At 43.5% G+C, this 19,716-nt stretch overlaps 1 protein-coding gene across 1 annotated transcript in view; it reads left to right on the top strand.

The window, feature by feature from the left end:
* The window catches only part of SNAPC1 (small nuclear RNA activating complex polypeptide 1), a 202,768-nt gene that overhangs the window by 116,893 nt on the left and 66,159 nt on the right, over window positions 1–19,716 (top strand). The window contains exon 3 of the mRNA XM_069207392.1: window positions 18,995–19,135. Within this exon, the coding sequence (XP_069063493.1) occupies window positions 18,995–19,135 (141 nt within the window). The remainder of the gene's footprint in view (window positions 1–18,994; window positions 19,136–19,716) is intronic.

Genomic DNA, 19,716 nt, shown 5'->3' with positions numbered 1-19,716 from the left:
GAGTAGGATACATGCCCCTGTTCCGCCTAAATTTGTGTAATGGGTTATCCTCTAGTTGGTAAATTAACTAGCCATGCTAATAGTTTCCTCGTTTTCCCTTCTTCGTCATAGACTCTTGCTATATAATCGCCATAGTTCAAGCACCGTAAGCATTCCAGTACCCTGTTATAAGCCTCCCTGGTTTCATTATAGGCAGTATCGGTTGAGTCCCCCTGCCCCAGGTTATATAGCCTGACCTCCAGGATTCAGAGTTCCTCCTCCAAGACCTTCTTCACCCCTACTTTCTGTCCTAAACAATGTCTACAGACCACCACCTTAAAACCCGTCCCATTCAATCAGTGCACCAGAGGCAGTCCCCTGGTTATTTTTTAAATATTCCCAAATGTTTTTTGGAGGGAGGTTCGAAAAGGGAGCATCCCCCACAGTAATAGGTTAAACTTCCACAAAGCTTTACCTGATCTTTCCAGTATGGGGCAGTGTATTAGAAAGAGGGGACTATCGTCAGACAATGTTCTCCCTAGGTAGTCAGTGTGTAATATTTGACCACTCATTGGTGTGGAGCACAAGAACATGTCCTACCTCGTGTGCAACTTAAAAACTGGAGAATAAAATGAATATTCGCACAGTTGGTCATGCCGTACCCTCCATATTTCCAATAGGTCCCAGTGCGTGAGCCATGTCTTCTGGCTGTCTGATAGTTTACGTGCAGGGGCACCCAGTAGTGTTGGGGTAGACCTATCCATGTCTACATTCATCACACAATTAAAATCCCCCTCCCGAGAGAAAGTTACCAAATCCCATGGAGGCTAGAGGGATGGACAACTCATGAAGGAATGTTAACTGATCCTGGTTCAGAGCTGTTGGAAATGGCCCTTTTGCATGCTTATCCCAGTCTTTTTGCCTCCTTCCTCCTATTTTTTCTGACCTGTTTTTGTTGGCTTTAGGACTCTGGGCACTTTACCACTGCTAACCAGTGCTAAAGTGCATATGCTCTCTGTGTAAAGTGTACTGTTGATTGGTTTATCCATGATTGGCATATTTGATTTACTGGTAAGTCCCTAGTAAAGTGCGCTAGAGGTGCCCAGGACCTGTAAATCAAATGCTACTAGTGGGCCTGCAGCACTGGTTGTGCCACCCACATTAGTAGCTCTGTAAACATGGCTCAGACCTGCCACTGGAGTGTCTGTGTGCAGTTTTAAACAGCCAATTCGACTTGGCAAGTGTACCCACTTGCCAGGCCTAAATCTTCCCTTCTACTACATGTCAGTCACCCCTAAGGTAGGCCCTAGGTAGCCCGAGGGACAGGGTGCAGTGTATGTTTACGGTAGGACATATTCTATAGTGTTTTATATGTCCTAACAGTGATATACTGCCAAATTCGGTTTTCACTGTGCAAGGCCTATCTCTCTCATAGGGTAACATGGGGGCTCCCTTTAAATATCCTTCAAGCGCATATTCCTTTTGAGAGCAGATACAAAATGTGGAGTTTAGGGTCTCTGAACTCACAATTTAAAAATAAAACTTTGGTGATGTTGGTTTTTAAATTGTCTGTTTGAAAATGCCACTTTTAGAAAGTAGGCATTTTCTTTCTTATACCATTCTGTGACTCTGCCTGTTTGTGGATTGTCTGTCTGGGTCAGTTTAAAAGTTGTGCTGTTTTGCAGCTCTCTAGACAGGGACACAATAGAGGGTGGGGGTGTAGCGTGCATATCCTAATGAGCCATCTGAGCTAGAGAGGAGGGAGGAGTGGTCGTTCACACCTGAAAGGACTGTGCCTGCCCTCACACAATGCAGTCTCCCACCCCCAGGTGTGCGTCTGGGGCCTGGCCTGGACAAGGAAGGATCTTGCAAACACTTGAGACTTTGCTTTGAAGTTTGCCAACTTCAAAGGCAGAACTGGGTATAAAAAGAAGACCCAAAACCCCAGCCCTCTGATGGATACAAACTACCTGTGGATTCCTCATCTTATGAATTCACCCTTGCGCCAGCATCCGACGGAAATCTTCTTCCCAGCTCTCCACGTCGACGAGGACGTCACAATTGCATGGCTCCACACGACTCCATCTGACGTCACTGTGCCAATAAGAGGTCCTCGACGGCGTGCTGACATCAGTTCCCTTTTTTCCGTGCCTTCGCTAACGGTTTTCTCCTAGCTCTCGCTTCTGTTGGAGGTTTCATCTTGTTGGTCTTTGTAGTTACAATGTCTCCCCCTAGAAAGTCCGGTTTCAAGCCTTGCAGAGAGTTGGGGGGTCGCATGTCGGTCACTGACCCTCATGGCGATTGTCTTTGGTGCCTTAGCTCTGAGCATGACGTCGAGGAGTGTGCATCTTGCCAGAGCATGAATCCTAAACTTTAAAGGAAAGGGAGGCCAAACTCTTTTTGGCCAAGGCGAAGAAGGGTCATAGGATCCATAGAAGATCCTCTTCACATGCTTCTTCGAAGAAGCATAAGAAACAGTGCCGTCATGACTCTCGGAGCCGACCGAGATCGAGGTCTCCATCTCGTCTGCAACGTGGGAGGTGAGTCCGATGGAGACTCCTCAACCCCAGAGTCCTGAGGCTTCTCCGGCGCCATCCATCTTTGAGGTTGTGGCACCTCAGGACATTCCTCAATTTTCACCTGCTGCTCAGGAGTCCGATGTTCAGCAAGCACAGGTGCAACATGGAGACCAGCGGTATCCTGCCTTCCCGGCTCCGGGAGCGGATCCGGCGGCATTTTTGAATGGCATGTTTTCTATGTTCAATGCCATGGCCCCTGCTGGTGCACCGGCTGGTCCCACGGGTCCATTGGCATTTTCGTTGGGCTCCCCTGCTCCCTACAAGGCGGCGCCGTTTATGCCATTCTATCCGGCTGAGGGTACCAGACCGGCGCCAATGACATCGCCTCGAGGTCCTGTGAATCCCATGACGGCGCCTTCTAGATCTATGGCGCCGATATCATCACCCCGTCAGCCGGTGCTGATGGTGGGGCCACATGCATCTTCGGCGGCATTAGGTTCCCTGCCGGATCCGGAGTCAACTTTCCTCTCCTGTTCCTCATCAGGTGTTGAAGCCGGTGTCTTCGACGTCAGCAAATTCCATGTCATAGCCAAGGTTGGAGGCTCGATTGAGGCCACGCAGGAAGGCCTGGCGTCTCTTGGAGGAAGAAGAATATCAAGGGCAGTTGTTGGAGGAAGGAGAGATTGTCGAGCCTTTAGGAGAGTATCAGGGCCTGGAGTCGGCCAGTGGGCTGGATACTTCCCCGGAATGGGACTTGTCTTCACTGGGGGAATTTACGGAGGAGGCAGCTTCTTTTCACACGGTGATCAGGAAGGCAGCAGACTTTTTAGAACTTCCATTGCCTGCTGCGGAAGTTAAAATGAACATTTTAACAGAGGTGCTGCATCCTTCTTCGGCTTCTGCAGACCATTTGCTTCCTTTCAATGAGGCTCTTATGGAACCCATATTAGAACTTTGAAGGAAGCCTGTATTATCACCTGCGGTGAATAGAGCAGTGACAAGGAGATATAGAGTAGCGTCTGGTGATCCGGGTTTATCACAACATCCTGCCCTGGAGAGTTTGGTGGTCCAGGCCTCTTGCTCTACAAGGTCTGCTCAGGGCTCCTTCCCTGTGATTCCATCTGACAGGGAATCCAAGCGGATGGAACAATCTGCAAAGAAGACTTTTGTTCGTCTTGCAGCATGGCTCACAAGGCTGCAAACGCTACCTGTGTGCTGGGTAGATATGTCCACGCCCTCATGGACTCTGCGAAGGCCATGGTTCCTGATCTGCCGCAAGATGTACAGAGACCATTTGGGGAACTCCTGTCTGATGTGCAGGCTGCGGCTAAACAAATAATTCAGTCTAGCCTGGACTCTACGGACTCGGTTGCCAGGGCAATGGGTACATCTGTTGCTACCAGGAGGCACGCTTGGTTGAGGTCCTCTCGGTTTTCCTTGGATGTACAGACCACCTTGTTGGATTTGCCATTTGATGGTGAAAAACTGGAGATAAAGCGGACTGTGCCCTAGAGCGCTTTAAAGATAGCCGGGCCACGGTGAAGTCTTTAGGATTGCAAGCCTCCTCTGCTACCCCTTTTAGGTCCTTTCGTAGGTTCAGGAGGTTTGGACGTGGGGGAGTTTATCGAGGGAGACCCCAGTCCTCAGTCCAGCAGCCTACCAGCCTCCCATATTGGTCCTTTAGAGGGCGGGGGAGGGTTAGAAAAAGAGGTGCCGCCCAGCAGCACCCTGCCTCATCCTCCTCCTCTGGAGGACAACAGCAAGGGAAGCAGCCCTAGTTTTCTCCTCTTTGTCAACCATACTTCTCCTGTAGGGGTAAGATTACGTCTTTTTCTCCATGAGTGGGAGTTAGTTACATCGAACTCATGGGTTCTAAATATTGTGAGAAGAGGATATGCTCTCCCTTTTCAGGAGTTTCCTCCTCCCGTCCCTCCCCGTCCCTTGTTTTGTTCAGAAGACCATCTCCTGTTACAGCAGGAAGTTCAGACCCTATTGTCAAAAGGTGCAGTGGAGTTGGTTCCAGAGCAGGAAAGGGGTCAGGGTTGTTATTCAGGATACTTCCTGATCCCCAAGAAGGACTGTTGTTTGAGACCGATCCAAGACCTGAGGATTTTGAATTGGTTCCTCAAACAGGAGAAATTCAAAATGCTGACTCTAGCGCAGGTGCTTCTGGCGTTGAACAAAGACGATTGGATGGTGTCTGTCGACTTGCAGGATGCGTTTATTCATATCCCTATACTCAAGTCGCACAGGAAGTATCTCCGGTTTGTGGTGGGGTTGCAACACTACCAGTTTGCAGTCCTTCCGTTTGGCCTTACTTCAGCACCTCGTGTCTTCACAAAGGTGATGGCAGTGGTGGCAGCAAGTCTCAGAAGGGAAGGGACATCGGTACTCCCTTACCTGGACGATTGGTTGATCAAAGCCAAGTCTCCAGAGCTTGCGTTGCTTCACTTGCGGATGACAACTCAGTTGTTGTTCAGGCTGGGTTTTTCGATCAATGTACCCAAATCTCACCTGGAGCCCTCTCAACGCCTCCTGTTCTTAGGGGCAGTACTGGACACAACATTGAATCGGGCCTATCCTCCTCAGCGGATCCAGGATATTCAGGTGTTGATTCCACTGTTTCAAAATGGAGTGGTTGTTCCAGTCCTCAAGGTCTTACGCCTTCTCGGTCTGTTCGCTTCTTGCATTCTGTTGGTCACTCATGCACATTGGCACATGAGGGCTCTCCAGTGGTGTACCCCGATGTGGTACATAAACAAGCAAGGAAGACTAGGGCCGTATCTTCTCTGCAGAGAGGCTCTGCTTCTCTGATCCTGGCTTGGGGATCATCGGATTTGTTTGATAGCAAATCATTTGGCCGGGGTGCTCAACGTGCTTGCGGACTCTCAGTCGGCTACTTTCGGCTGATCATGATTGGCGTCTCCATCCGGATCTGGTCCTGCACATCTTTCAGATGTGGGATTCTCCGGTGATAGATCTGTTTGCCACTCGAAAGAACGCGCACTGCCAGTCATACTGCAGCCTCCAGTATCCGGTGCAAGGAGCTTTGGCAGACGCGTTTCAGATCTCTTGGTGCAACCAGTTGCTTTACGCATTCCCCCCCCCCCATACTCTTAATTCCTCGGGTCCTGAGGAAGATTCGCCAGGATCGGGCTCAGGTTATTTTAATATCCCCGGATTGGCCAAGAAGGGTGGTGTACACAGACCTTCTCCAACTATCGATGTGCCCTCCGCTCCGTCTACCTCTCAGGGCAGACCTCCTCTCGCAGTCGCAGGGGCAGGTTCCACACCCCCTCCTCCAGAGCCTGCACCTTCATGCCTGGAGATTGAATGGGGCAACCTGAGTTCCTTTTCTCTCCCACCAGATGTATTGGATGTTATTTTATCGGCCAGGCGACACTCCACTAAGACCATTTATGCCGGTAGGTGGGCAAAATTTGTGGCTTGGTGTGGAGAAAGGCAAATTGACCCCTTGAAGGCCCACCTTTCTGATTTTATTATTTGCTTTGGACTTAGCAAAGAAGGGTTGTGCAGTGGCTACAGTTAAGGGTTATTTAGCTGCTCTGTCAGCCTTTCTTTGCCTCCCGGATCAGCCCTCATTGTTTAAATCACCTATTGTAGATCTGTTTCTTAAGGGTTTACTTAATAAGCTTCCTCCCATTCCTTTTCATGTGCCTCACTGGGACCCCAATCTTGTTTTGACCTTTTTTAACGGGGTCACCTTTTGAGCCCGTTAAGGTTTTTAGTGCTTAAGACAGTTTTTCTTGTTGCCATAACCTCGGCTAGGTGGGTTAGTGAGCTCCAAGCTCTTTCTGTTAAACCCCCCTTTACCTTGTTTTTCCCAGATAAAGTGGTGTTGAAAACCAGGGCGTCTTTCCTGCCAAAAGTTGTCACTTCTTTTCATGTAGGGCCAGATAACCCCTGCTCACCCCCTTGGTAGCTTGGCACGAGCAGTCAGGCTCATCACAGAAGCAATGTGTAAAGCATTTACACATAACACACAGTAATAAGTGAAAACGCTGCAAAAGGACACCACACCAGTTTTAGAAAAATAGTCAATATTTACCTATATAAAACAAGACGAAATACGATAAAAATCCATCATACAGTAATAAAAATATGAATTCTGCAAGATTTACTCAAAAATGCAGTTCCTTGAAGTCAATAGCTCCACCTGGGGCTATCACAGCGTTGTGATCAGCAAAACGAACAGTTCAGGCTGGCCGCAGCGTTGCGGGCCAGCTACGGTGTCACGAAGAACCGGAAACAGTACCTTGGATTTGCAGGGCGTCGTGATCCTCGCGGTGAGCTCTGGTGAGCGGCATCGCTGACATCGCGGTGTCGGTTCCCGAGTTGGTGCAGGAGTCGTCGAGCCCTTGAGGTCACACGCGTTGTGGATCGAACTCTAGGCTGATGAAGTCAGGTGCACCGGCGTGGATGACGTCGTGGCTGCGGTGCGAAGCGGGACGATGTGACGCGCGGTGCCCACAGGTCACAGTGCAGGCAGCAACTCGGTGATGATGTCCAGCGGCGTTGGTGAGACCAGGGCTGCGGTGTCGTTGCTGAAGCGCTGTAGTCAGTAGGCCCAAGCCAGGGGTGTGGGACAGGATGGTGCTTTGTGACCCTCACGAGCGGTGTCCACAGGCCACGGTGCAGGCAGGATGCCTGGTGACGACACAGGAGTCGAGGGTGCTGGCGTTGGTGGACCGGGGCTGCGGTGCGGGACGGGACAGTGCTACATGTACCTCACGAGCAGGGTCTACAGGCCACGGTGCAGGCAGCGGCGCCGGAGTCATCAGGAGCGATGGCGTCAGGGATGCCCAGGCTGCGATGTAAGCAGGCGATGCCGGAGTGCGGGGCCCACAGGTAGCAGTGTGAGCAGCGGCTCGGTAAAGTCATCCGATGACAGCGTCGGGAAGACTATGGTCGCGGTGCGAAGCGGGGCAACACGACTCAGTGTGGCATCGGCAGGTCACGGTGCAGGCCAGCGGCGTCGTTGGTGGCGGCTTCTCCTCTTGAACAGCCCAAAACACACAGTTCCCAGTGCTGCAGGTCGAGGAAACTGAAGTCTTTGGTGTCCCTGAGACTTCCAACAGGAGGCAAGCTCTACTCCAAGCCCTTGGAGAATTTTCTCAAGCAGGACACACAGCAAAGTTCCCCCTTTGCACTCTTTTCAGGAAGAAGCAGCAACTGCAGGCCAGTCCAGCAAAGCAGCACAGCAAAGGGACAGTACTCCTCCTTCAGCTATTCAGCTCTTTAGCTCTTATCCTTGCAGAGGTTCCTCTTGATTCCAGAAAGATTCTAAAAGAACAAGTTACTTACCTTTGGTAACGCTTTTTCAGGGGTTATCTGAGCGGGTATCTCCCTTATCCTGATTAGAGTGAGGGTCCCTACTTGGACAGGGTGCAAACCCACTGCCAACTAGAGACCCCATTTCTAACAAGGGCATAAACACTTCCCATTGTTATCTCCTTTCCCATCAATCTACCTTTAACCAATATATAACAAACCCTCTTTATCGGTAAAGTATCAGCCCTCACCCTGATTAGTACTCTGCGGGAGCAAGCTAAGTTGTTGCGTAAACTTGGCCCCTCCACTTGGGGCATAGGCGTTCAACCGCTCTGGCTAACAGATGTGTCTCCTGCAGCACAACTATTTGAGCACCATGTTGCCGCAGATACCTGTGTATATTATGCACTTTAGGGGCCAGTCCCATTGCCCTAATGTTCTAAGGGACGATCGTCACAGCTTTATCCACTTTAGCCATTCGGGGATAAGTTTTGTGAAGGTTAGGGAAAATTGTCTTGGCTCCCCCCATAACATTTCACCCCACACTTAATATAGGAACCCCTGGACCAACAAAAAGAACACCTGCCACAAACTCCCTTACCCAAGGGCATCTCGGCAACAGCCGGCTGTCCAAATCTGTAAAACAAATAACAAAAAAGCAACATCAGTACAAGAGTACCGCCTCAAACTAGCTGGTAACAGTGACCTTCTAGGGGTGGGTAATCTAGGTATTCGCTCCACAGCCCTGCTCTGGCCTTATCTGCAATCTGTCAAGAGTATTTGGAAAAAGTTCACAAACTGTATCCAGGGCAGAACCCTATTAGTGCAACCAGATTATAACAGTTATTGGGATAAAAATTCCCACTGCTTATTGGACTGCAATTAAATGAAAACAGGAACAATGTGGTTTTGGGCACAGCAGTACCGAATGAACCTCGTTTTTAAGTTTCCTTTTCACAAGGAACATCTGCAGCTGAGCGTTGAGGGAGATTAAATTGTCTTCAATACAGAGGTTTGCTATTGCTGTCTGTACCATCTTGTGGGATGTTTCCTTTTTTTAGGGTCGAGCCTGCATCGCATCCACTTGTGCATGCGTTTCGCTAAGCGAGGCGCTTTAGTAATTAAAAAGGGCTCGGAGCCCTGTCCACGTCACGTCAGTGTCTGTCATTGGCTTTTGGGCTTGCCTGTTAGAATGTGCTTGATTTCAATAGTGGAAGGCATGCACATGTCATGCCTTTTCCGGTGGATAGCCCTCCTCGAGTACATCGACCAAGTACAGAAAACATGAGAGGCTCGCTGTTTTCTGTCCGGCTTGTGGACTACTTTTTCTCTATTTTCCCAGCGCGATCTCGCTTGGCAGAAGTCGAGCGCTTTACATAATATCGGCCCTGTTACACAGTTAATCACACTTTTTCGGGTTACGTACATAAATGCACTTTTGCCGAAAGGTTTCATTACCAGTGAAAAGTCAGGTTAGGAGTTTACAGCGCTATCAGCTCTAACACGAGCAAACGCGAGACCCGTTGCAGTGCAAATGCTTGTTTTATTTGCAAGAGATTTCTAGGATCTTCAGATTTTTTTCCTTTTGAGCTATGTCATCTACTGGTATACATGAAGGCAATTGTGTGGGCAATTGCAAATGTATGAATGGGAATCTGCATTCTCAGCTAGCCACACCTAATTACTGCTTCATAAATACTGATGAGGCAGGATTTCTGCAAATGCTTGTGCCCAACCTCTTTGCTATGTGCTGCATTGGGACATACAAAGGACTGTGCAGGTAGCATTGCAGATGCTGTGGAAACACAACACTGATATGAAACCTTGTCAGTAATACACATTGTCCTCTGTTTTCTGTCAAAATTATTCTTCCCTATCAGCGAATAAAATCGAAATATTTTACTTAACACTTGTGTTTGCTTCTTTGGCATTTTACACTTTTCTGTGATATTTTGCTACAAAGCTTTAGATGTGCCCCTTCAATGTGAACATTCCAAGGCCATAATGAGTCCTCTGAAACTTATAGACCTAGAAAGATTGCAAATGCACCCAAAGTAGAAGGCTGCCCAAAGATAACTCCTACAACTCTGTAGCATTTATAGTATCTTATCTAACAAATGTTATTAAAGTTTTGTCTTGGAATTCTAGAACATTTTCAACATAAAATCGACTTGCATATAGAAATATTGGTTAATGCAACCATTTTAATAATATTCTTTAAAAGACTGACCATAACATCCTGAACGTTTCATATTGATCATTCCGTTAATCAACACATTCTGAATTTAACACTTGTTCACTATGATCCTTACGTTTATATCATCTTTTGTTTCCATGGCTGATTTCACCCAGTTTTAAAATAAAATTGTAATGTGATTTCTACATACAACAAGTGAAATATTTGGTGTAACCTGTTCAAAAGCACCAAAAATACTCTTTTCACAATTAGTCACTTAAGGGATATTCTGAATATTCTTTGGTTTTAAGCAATGCACAAATTCTCCTATGAACAGTTCATGGCATTCTGAAACTTTGTCATGAATCATAAATGCCAGTGGAAATATTGGGTTTGCATCTAACACTGTATTTCGAATCACAAAGGTAGATAGATAGATAGAAATTACCAAGATTAAATGTTGTATAATTTGAAATTAACTGGCCTTCGGATCTTGTTGAAGCCATGTTTATCTGTTCTTTTACCAAAACCATCAAACCCCATAAGATCTGGATTATTAGTGACACACCTGATGAAATAAATTTGTTCTGCTAGATATAGTGTCCTAAATATCCCATTGTTATGAATTTTCAGTTTAAGGGGTTCAGAATGTATACTGTTATGCATCTGTTTCTGATTTCTAGGACAAGGTACTGCTGCTCTTTCGTCATCCTCTACTGCAGGTTCCTCTCTATGAACTCTGGGATAAATCTTAGGTGTTTGAGGGCATTCTTGTCTGCATTCTTGGAGTAGGGAGGGGACAAATGATCTAAACAGCTGTATTTTCTTGTGGGGTTCGATGATAAACAAAATGATCACTAAAATAATGTATAATTTTTATAATCTTCTTTGGTCCATCTGTATAGTGCCACACCTAGCTTTTGTTCAATAGCAACACAATAATTCTGGTCAGTATTTGTAGTATGCTCCTCCCTATAACTTGAAAAGAACTTTTAAAGAAATCGTGTTTAAAAAATGATAGTGCTTTAGAAAAGTTTATTTCTTTAGTATGAGGCTAAATTTATTTTGCTCACTTAAATGTTCATACAGTATGAGTAGAAGGCACTCTGTTATTATTACTGAATCTTATTTTCTGTAGCAAGTTATGTAAAAAATGGACCCACTCATATTTATATCCTCTATACTTTCATAATTTCCATTTACAATTATGTGATACCGAGAACATGATTTTAATAATGAAGGCGCCCACTCATTTTTAATTGCATTTCGTTTTTTTATATATGGTTCCCACTAAGAAAATAGAACAGCGTTTTCGGTCTACAGAACATCAGAGTGTGAGGGACTAAGTCTGTTCACACCATCAGAAGCTGCCGGCCCAACTACTGGTATGTTATCTGTGCCTTACCTATACCCCTAACCTTACTGGGGTGGAAGGTGATTGTGGAAACCTAAACATGACACACTGACTCCCAAGGCAGTCATGGAAGCAGATCCTACCCTTTGGTTGTATTACTAATGCATGCCCAGGCGAAAATACAAGAGGGATACGATGTACATTTTCAGTACGTTTATTGAAACAATCAGTTTTGCATAGAGACAATGAGCTGTGATAATTAGGCAGATGAAACAAAGCAAATGCTGTCAGCATTATGAACTTGATAAAGAGAAGAAATAATCGGACCACCAACCATGGTAAATCATTTCTAGTTATTCCTACACCACCCTAAGCCTATACTGATAGCATAGTGGGTGTACCCTCTACCTTTGCCTGATCTAAGTGGTTCGCCTTAGCCCCATACCTGGAGAACAGCATCCGGAGTCAGTCTGTAATATGAATAGCAATCTTTTTGGGATGCTGGTAGATTAACGCCAGCAATACTGCATGTTGAACACAGCACTATTCCCAGGTCAGTGGCCCAGCTCTGAAGCAATGATATGTCTAGATGTTAGGAGCTGTCTCCGAATGGGCAACGCAAATACCAGGAAATTGTGTACTGTGTTCATAGCCTTGAACAGAATGTGCTGAATATTTGTTGAGAAAAGACTAACTAAAACAAGCAACTCGTCCAAAATATTTTCTTAGAACAATATCATGCAAACAATGTGTGTAAAATGTCACTGCTAAAAGTATAAAATACAAAATTAAGCCAAAATAGGGAACCAACCTAGGTCAAGAGGGCCTCACTACAATATTTGTTTGTATGATAGCAGAGATGCCAAATGGTTGTAAAGAAATCAGAATTGCATTACTATTAATAAACTAGAACATTTGTTAAAAAAGAGAGGTGGCCACATCTGTTTTCTGACCGAAGATATGTATGTTTTCTCTTTACTATTAGAATCCTTAAACGCAAAATATCATTAAAAGTAATATTGGAACGCATATAGCTTGAAGCAATCAGAACACAAGGGAATGAAGAGATACCTCAAAGTGTTATTCTCACCACTGCTTTACCTCCTTTCCTGCTGCAGAGTGCAATACTACACCACTGTTAGACCTGGCATAATTAGGGTTGTGTTCCCCCAGACTCTTCATTTCACCTCCTGTTTTTTCTGTATCTTTTTGTTGAATTAAGCCTCTGAGCACTTTACCACTGCTGACCAGTGTTAAAATGCATGTGCTTCTCCCCTAAACATGGTACTATTGATTTATACACAATTGGCATATTTAATTTGCGTGTAGGTCCCTTGTAAAGTGGTATATCATATACCCAGGGCCTGTAAATCAAATCCTACTAGTGGGCCTGCAGCACTAATTGTGCCACCCAGTGCAGTTTTACTGCCTCTTAGACTTGGCATTTAAAACCCCTTGCCAAGCCTTAAACTCCTCTTTTGCTATATTTAAGTCCACCCCTAAGGTAGACCCTAGGTAGCCCATAGAGCAGAGTGCTATGTAAGTAAAAGGCAGGACATGTACTTTTAAGTTTTACATGTCCTGGTACTCCCAAAGTTGTTTTTCACTACTGTCAGGCCTATTCCTCTCATAGGCCAGCTTTGGGAATTCCTTAATATATTTTTACACAGTAATTCCTGATTAGAACGTAGTGGCTACATCATGTTTCCTATCTTTGGAATGGTAATGATAAATCCTGTTTACTAGTAATGTGGCATTTAACGTTACTATTTTAGAAATGTGACTTTTAGAAATCTTCCCCTAAACAGTTCCTCTGGTGATTGTTTCCTCTGGAAATCCACGCACACTGAACCCTTGAATAATCAGTCTCCTGATGGCAATCAAGAGACAAAGATATAAACGTCAACTCCTTTAGAGTCGCAAGTGGACCATACATGAGGAGCTCATCAGAAATACTTTAATTTGATACATTTTCAATGATATCTGTAACCTGCTGATAGCTAAATTCACTTTGTATCTGTTTTCAAAATGTTTAGTCATTTTTAAAGTTAATAAAGAGCAACATTTCAGTGCAATTTAGTTTGAAACAGAAGCCTGGATATAAGATGAGATCCCTTTTTCAGCTGGCTAAGAATGCACTGGAAGTCATTTCTTGGGATGCAACTTTCTGGGAATCAAGTTCCTGGAAGGTCACTGGGAGTGGCTTAAATCATGTAATACAGTACTGATTTATATAGTGCCATTTTGAGGCAGGGCACATGTACTGGACTTAACATTTGTGCGGTATCCTCTTAAAGCCAGCAGATGGCAGAGCAAGAATAAAGACATGTCTTTATAGGTAATGAAGGATTTATAAACAGTGACTGGTTTAAATGGCAGCCATTTATTTAACACAAATTTCCTAATGTAGAACTTCTTTGCCACCATTTCCTACCTAGAACAAGCCAAATGTTCTCCCAAATATATTGAATGACCATTTATTGAGCATAATCCCACATGTAGAACACAGATATGACCATTTTCTTTTAGCCATTAATAAAATACAGTGCCAGATATACGTAACAGCAGTTTACCACCCACCACACCCCATGTAAAAATTAGATTTCCACTTTCCTAAAAGACCATTAGAAAACTATGGCAGATGTCGTTTCACCCCTTTAAAGCCCTTAATCCCCATACATAAAATAGCTATTACCATTTCCTTACAGAAATCGTGCTAGTACAGTGTCAAATATATGTACGAGCATTTAACACCCACCACTCCCACGTGAATAAAAAATCCATATCCCCATTTCTTACCTGGAACAAGTCTAATGCAGTCCAAAATATATCCAGCAACCATTTTACACACACAGCCCTATTTAGAACACAGAGGTATGCAATTTGTCCTTCAGCAATTGCTAAAATACAGTGACTGGTGCCTGTATCAGCCATTTCCCACTCACCATTCCCAAGGCCATTAAACATGTATCATTCTCCATGTAGAATATGGCTATGCTAATTATCCCAAGTGGAATAAGTAAAATATTATGTCCAGGATTTGCAACAGCTTGCCAGCCATCATCCCTCCATGTGAAAATGTGTAATTCCCATTGTCCTAGAAGGAACCATTAGAATACAGTGGCAAATGCATTTTTCAGACATTTAAAACTCATACTCCCTGTGCAGCAAATATGTATTACCATTTTTTGAAGAAATCCTAAAAACGAAGTTGCAGAGAGATGTAATATCTATTTAAAACAAATCATACCCATTTCCTACCAGAAACATGCTCACCACAATTCCAAGTATTCAATGGTTATTTAATGCCCATAATGCCACATGCAAAAAAAATAGGTATGCCCATTTTCAAACCATGAATCAATAAAATACAGTATCAGTTACGTGCACAACCCATTTAACACACAACATCCCCTACCCCCATGTAGAAAATCACTATGCTCACTATTTCAAGTAGATAAAACATTGTGCTTGAGATATGAACCGGATATTTACCACACATAATCCACTATGTAAACATTATCCATTCCCATTTTTCTAACAGGAACCCTTTCGGATATAGGAGAAAATATATTCAATAATCTTTTAACCCCTGTCATCCCCCATATAGAAAACAAGAATCACAACACTATCGCGACAGATATATATCTAACGGCTATTTAACGCTCGCCATCTGTCATGTAAGGAATCACTATGCGATAAGTAGCAGCCTTTTACCCGCCATAATCCCCTTGTAAACATTTTCCATTCCAATTTTCCTAACACAACCATTACAATATAGAGGTTAATGTACTCAACAGCTGTTTAAAGCCCATAATCCCCAGTGAGTAAAATAGCTATTTCCTTGCTGTATTCCTGAAAATACAGTGGCAGGTATAAGTAAAAGCCACTTAACTCCTATCATCCCAGATTTAGATCATTTGTATTCCCCTTTCCTACCTGGGATAATCCTAATAGAGTCCCAAATACATTTAATGGCCATATAACATCCATATTCCGCCATGTGGAACACAGCTGTGCCCATTTACCTTCAACGTTTACTAAGTAAACGTATAAGGTATATGTACCGGCCATTTAAAAATTATTTATGACCGTTTCCTCAACACACGTGACTACACCACAGTAGCAGGTGTATATCACAGCCATTTAACATCCCTATGCAGAAATCATAATGGTCATTATTCCAAGAGGGCTACGTAAAATACCATGCCCAGGGTATGTAGTAGCCAATTGCTCCCATAATCTACCATTTAAACATTATCTATTTTTATTTTCCTAACAAGACCATTATAATATAGGGGAACATGTGCTTAACAGCTGTTAAAGCCCATAATAGCCTATGAGTAAAGTAGCTATTACCATGTCCTCAGAGTAATCATGAAAATACAGTGGTAGGTATATGTAAAGGCTATTTAATGCCCATCACTCCTGATGTAGAAAATCCCTGTCCCTATTTCCTACCTTGACCAATCCTAATATATTTCCAGAAATATTCAGTGGCCATGTAATGCCAATAATCCCCCGTGCAGAACACATCGATGCCCATTTACCGCCTTCAACACTTACTAAATAACAATACCAAGTATATGTACCATCCATTTAACCCCCTTCATCCCCATTTTAAAAATATTTATGCCCATTTCCTCAACACACCACACTACACTACACTACAGTAGCAGGTATATGTTACAGGCATTTAACACAATCCCCATGTAGAAATTCTTATTGCTATTACCAGTTCCATACAGTACTCAAGAAAATACAGTGGCAGGTATATGTAAACACTGTTTTACATCCATCATCCTCAATGTAGAAAATCCCCACTGCCTGGAACAATCCTAATACAATCCCAAATATATTCAGTTACCACGTAACCCCAATAACTCCCCGATAACTCCCCATGTGGAACACAGCTTTTCCCTTTTTCCGACAACATTTACTAAATAACAGTACCAGGTATATGTAATAGTTATTTAATGCTCATCATCCCTAATGTAGGAAATCCCTATCTCCATTCCCTACCTTAAACAATACTAAAACATTCCTAAATAGATTTGGTGGCAATGGAACACCCATAATCCCTCATGTAGAACAAAGCTATATCCATTTTTCCTTCAGAAGTTAATATATAACAGTACTAGGTATATGTAATAGGCATTTAACCCATATATCCTGATAGGTAAACAATAGCAATTGCTGAAGCGAGTTAACTTTCACATGTAAGCATTAAACTACACTGCCAAAGACAATGCAGCACATAATCTCCGGTGATCCTTTTAGTACATCCCCTTTTGCATGTTGCTTTTTTGCTCTCACTTTTCATGTGATATCTGCCCAAAATATAAAACATCTGCCTTCTACAAAATGAGATCAATGAAAAATATGTAACTTAAAGGTTTGAAGAATACTTAATAAAATACGTTTATGGTAACAAGGCTGTAAAAGTGTAGCATTTAATGTTTTAAAATGTTACTATTCTGATGGGATTTTCTGTGCTCTTAACATAACATAACTGGTTTGCAGTTGGTTGGCTAGTAGGTTAATGGACTGTCAAAAAATCAGCATCATGACATCCTTGTGAATCTTCACTTCAAAATTTGAAACTCAATCAGGGTAATCATATCATATAGGCACTTAAATCAGTCGTCCTAAGTGATAAAAAGAGGGTAGGCAGTTGAACAAGGCCATGCCGTGTACAGTGAATTGCTTTTTGTCCATAAATTCAGCCATACTCTAATGAAGTGTTGGATAACTGTGTTATGGGAGTTGCAGATTGCAAAGACATGGCCTTCCTGCACACATCTCGGCTTAGCCCCACTATTGTCTTGGGGCTTATCTTCCAAAAAGATAGTGGCTCTCTGCCGACATTTCTGCTTGACTTCACCTTTGTCAGTGAAGGCCTCTCTGCTTATGTCTACATGCTTACCGTTGACAGGGTAATTGCCTACTTCAGAAACATGGCTGTGCTGCCCATATCTCCGTTTGGCCTCACTGTTTTCAGGGAAGTTTCATACTGCAGAGGTAGAATCTATGTTCATATCTCTGCTTGGCCTTATTCTGATTTCCGCAAGGTCAGTAATTGGTAGGCTTTGGCTGAGTTGCAAACTTTTGATTAGATATCTTTTGAGATTAGTTGTCATTGCTCCTCAAACGTCTGGTTGTGTTTTTTTTTTTTACATTCTTGTAAGGCCCAACATTCTCATGTGTTTTCCTGTTGGCATGCCAGTCTCTATTCTTCACCTGCTGAGTAGACATGCAATTTATTTTTTAATCTCCTTTATCAACAAGTTCCCAGAGGTTTCAACCAGATGCCTGTAAGGTTGAGCCTTCTTTCTTTATGTAAGAAGTTGACATATTTTCTCTACACGATTTGCTTGTGCCTAGTTTGGGTTTTATACTTTCCAATTTGGGCAGGCCGTTGTTATGGTCCCACGGGATTATTCCCCTTTACACTCCTTTCATGTCAGTGTTTGTAGTTGGGGCTGTGGTTGGAACTTGTGGACTGTTGCTCTTCTGATTTAAATCCTCTTTCATATATGTTTTTATTCCTTACCCTCCTGTGTGCTACATGATTGTGCTCTAGGCACGTATTCAGTTTCAGGTGCTATAACTAAACACTTAGGGCCTGATTACGACCTAACAAATGTGACAGATATCCTGTCTGCCATTATACAAGTTCCATAGGATATAATGGAACTTGTAATGGGCAGTATCCCATTCCCAAAGGTTGTAATCAGGCCCTTAATTATTTTCATCATACAGTAAGATCTATGTTGGGTTGAGGTGGTGCTGCTTTGATTAATTACTGCTCCTTCATCACAGAGATCCACAATTCCCCATCAGAAGCCTTGCATTCCCTTCCTCCTACCCCCTTGTGTTGTCTCTGCCTTCACTATCTGACGCTCGTGTGAAGGGACTGATATCAGCATACCCAGGTCATGGATAGAAATCTCCCATTTAAAATCTGACTACCTGTCGAGTGTATGTATACTCCCAGTGTCTAATTTGTAAACTAATAAGTGCTGGTGCCCAAAGTTTTTTTTTTTTTTTTTTTTTAAGAAGTCTACAGGTGGCACTGCTCAATGTCTGGGTTGCCGTATACCAAGGATGTCTAATCTTGATTCCATCTCATCCCTTTTTCATTCACCACCCTTCACACCCTCCCCCTTTATTTCACTCTTGCAGGCTGCTTTTCCGCCCTCTTTTTCAATGTTTTCCAGTCATTTTCTTCCTCCTTCCTGCCCATTTCTGCATTTCTTTCTTTTGGTCTGAGTCTGATGACTGAAAAAGAATCCCCGTCACCAAAAAGGAGTGCTGGTGGGCCACATCAGGAACCAGTTGCTACAATGAAGCACTGTATTCTACTTTCGGATAGTAAAGAGTGTGATTAAGAAGAAGGGGACTCAGTGTAATGAATGTTAGGAATACTTAATTGAATAATTGTCTAGTCTTCCTGACCAGCTCCATGTTTAACTAAAGATATATTGAAATTTTACTTGGGCCACCCACAAGGTGTCAACAGTTGAACTAGGCATATGTGGTAAGCTCTAACAAAGCCCATCAATGTACCAATAGATTGTGCTCAACTGATTTAATATTTCTAAAGCATTATTGACCAGTCTTCCTGCAAGTGACTCTGCTGTGTCATTTGAGAGTGTCTTTTGTTTTTTACAGATCAGAATAGCTCTAAAAGATTGGAATGAAGTCCTGAAGTTTCAAGGGGAGCTGATTAGTGCTCAGCATTTTGATGCTGCTTATATACTCAGGAACCTAAGAGTCCACAAAGCATTTCACTACACTGCGATGCCAAAAACAGTAAGTAATTGTCCACGTTTTTCTGCTTTTTTTTTTTTTAAGTTAAAAGCTAGGCCCCCAAAGGATAAGGATTTTAAATTAAATTAAGAAGCAATCGCTTGCTGATAGCAAGCGCACTAATAGTAGTAACGTTTACAAATGTTGGAGAAGGTCATGCCAAGGCAATGCGTTGGCTTTATTTTAAGGTTTTTCTCAGCATTAGCATGGTAGTAATGGCCATACTTAGTTTATACACATTAAGTAAAAGATTGATTCTTGTATGTTGAGTGGACTTGATAGGCAAATGTCACTAATGTGCAGGGAGAGTGAATGTTTGGTGGCAAAGAAGCAGCAGGGTTGTGGGTTGTCTGTTGTCTGGTATTAATGATCAGACTGCCCTTAAATCTTTAGCCTATTAATTTCTTTGCAAAAATAATCAAACGCCTCTAAATCCCTTTTAGTTAAGAAGGTTGACCTCCCTCCTTGGCTCATGCTTCATTGCTACAGTGAACCTGTCGAATCATGCAACCACCAACCCCTCTGTTGAAATGGATATCTTTTCTATGGTTTTTGAACACGGAGGTGTAACTTTACTAATGAAA

The sequence above is a fragment of the Pleurodeles waltl genome, chromosome 9 (assembly GCF_031143425.1).
Source record: "Pleurodeles waltl isolate 20211129_DDA chromosome 9, aPleWal1.hap1.20221129, whole genome shotgun sequence".
NCBI lineage: Eukaryota > Metazoa > Chordata > Amphibia > Caudata > Salamandridae > Pleurodeles > Pleurodeles waltl.
Note: the sequence above shows the minus strand (reverse complement) of the source record. Positions and strands in the feature narration are given on the sequence as shown.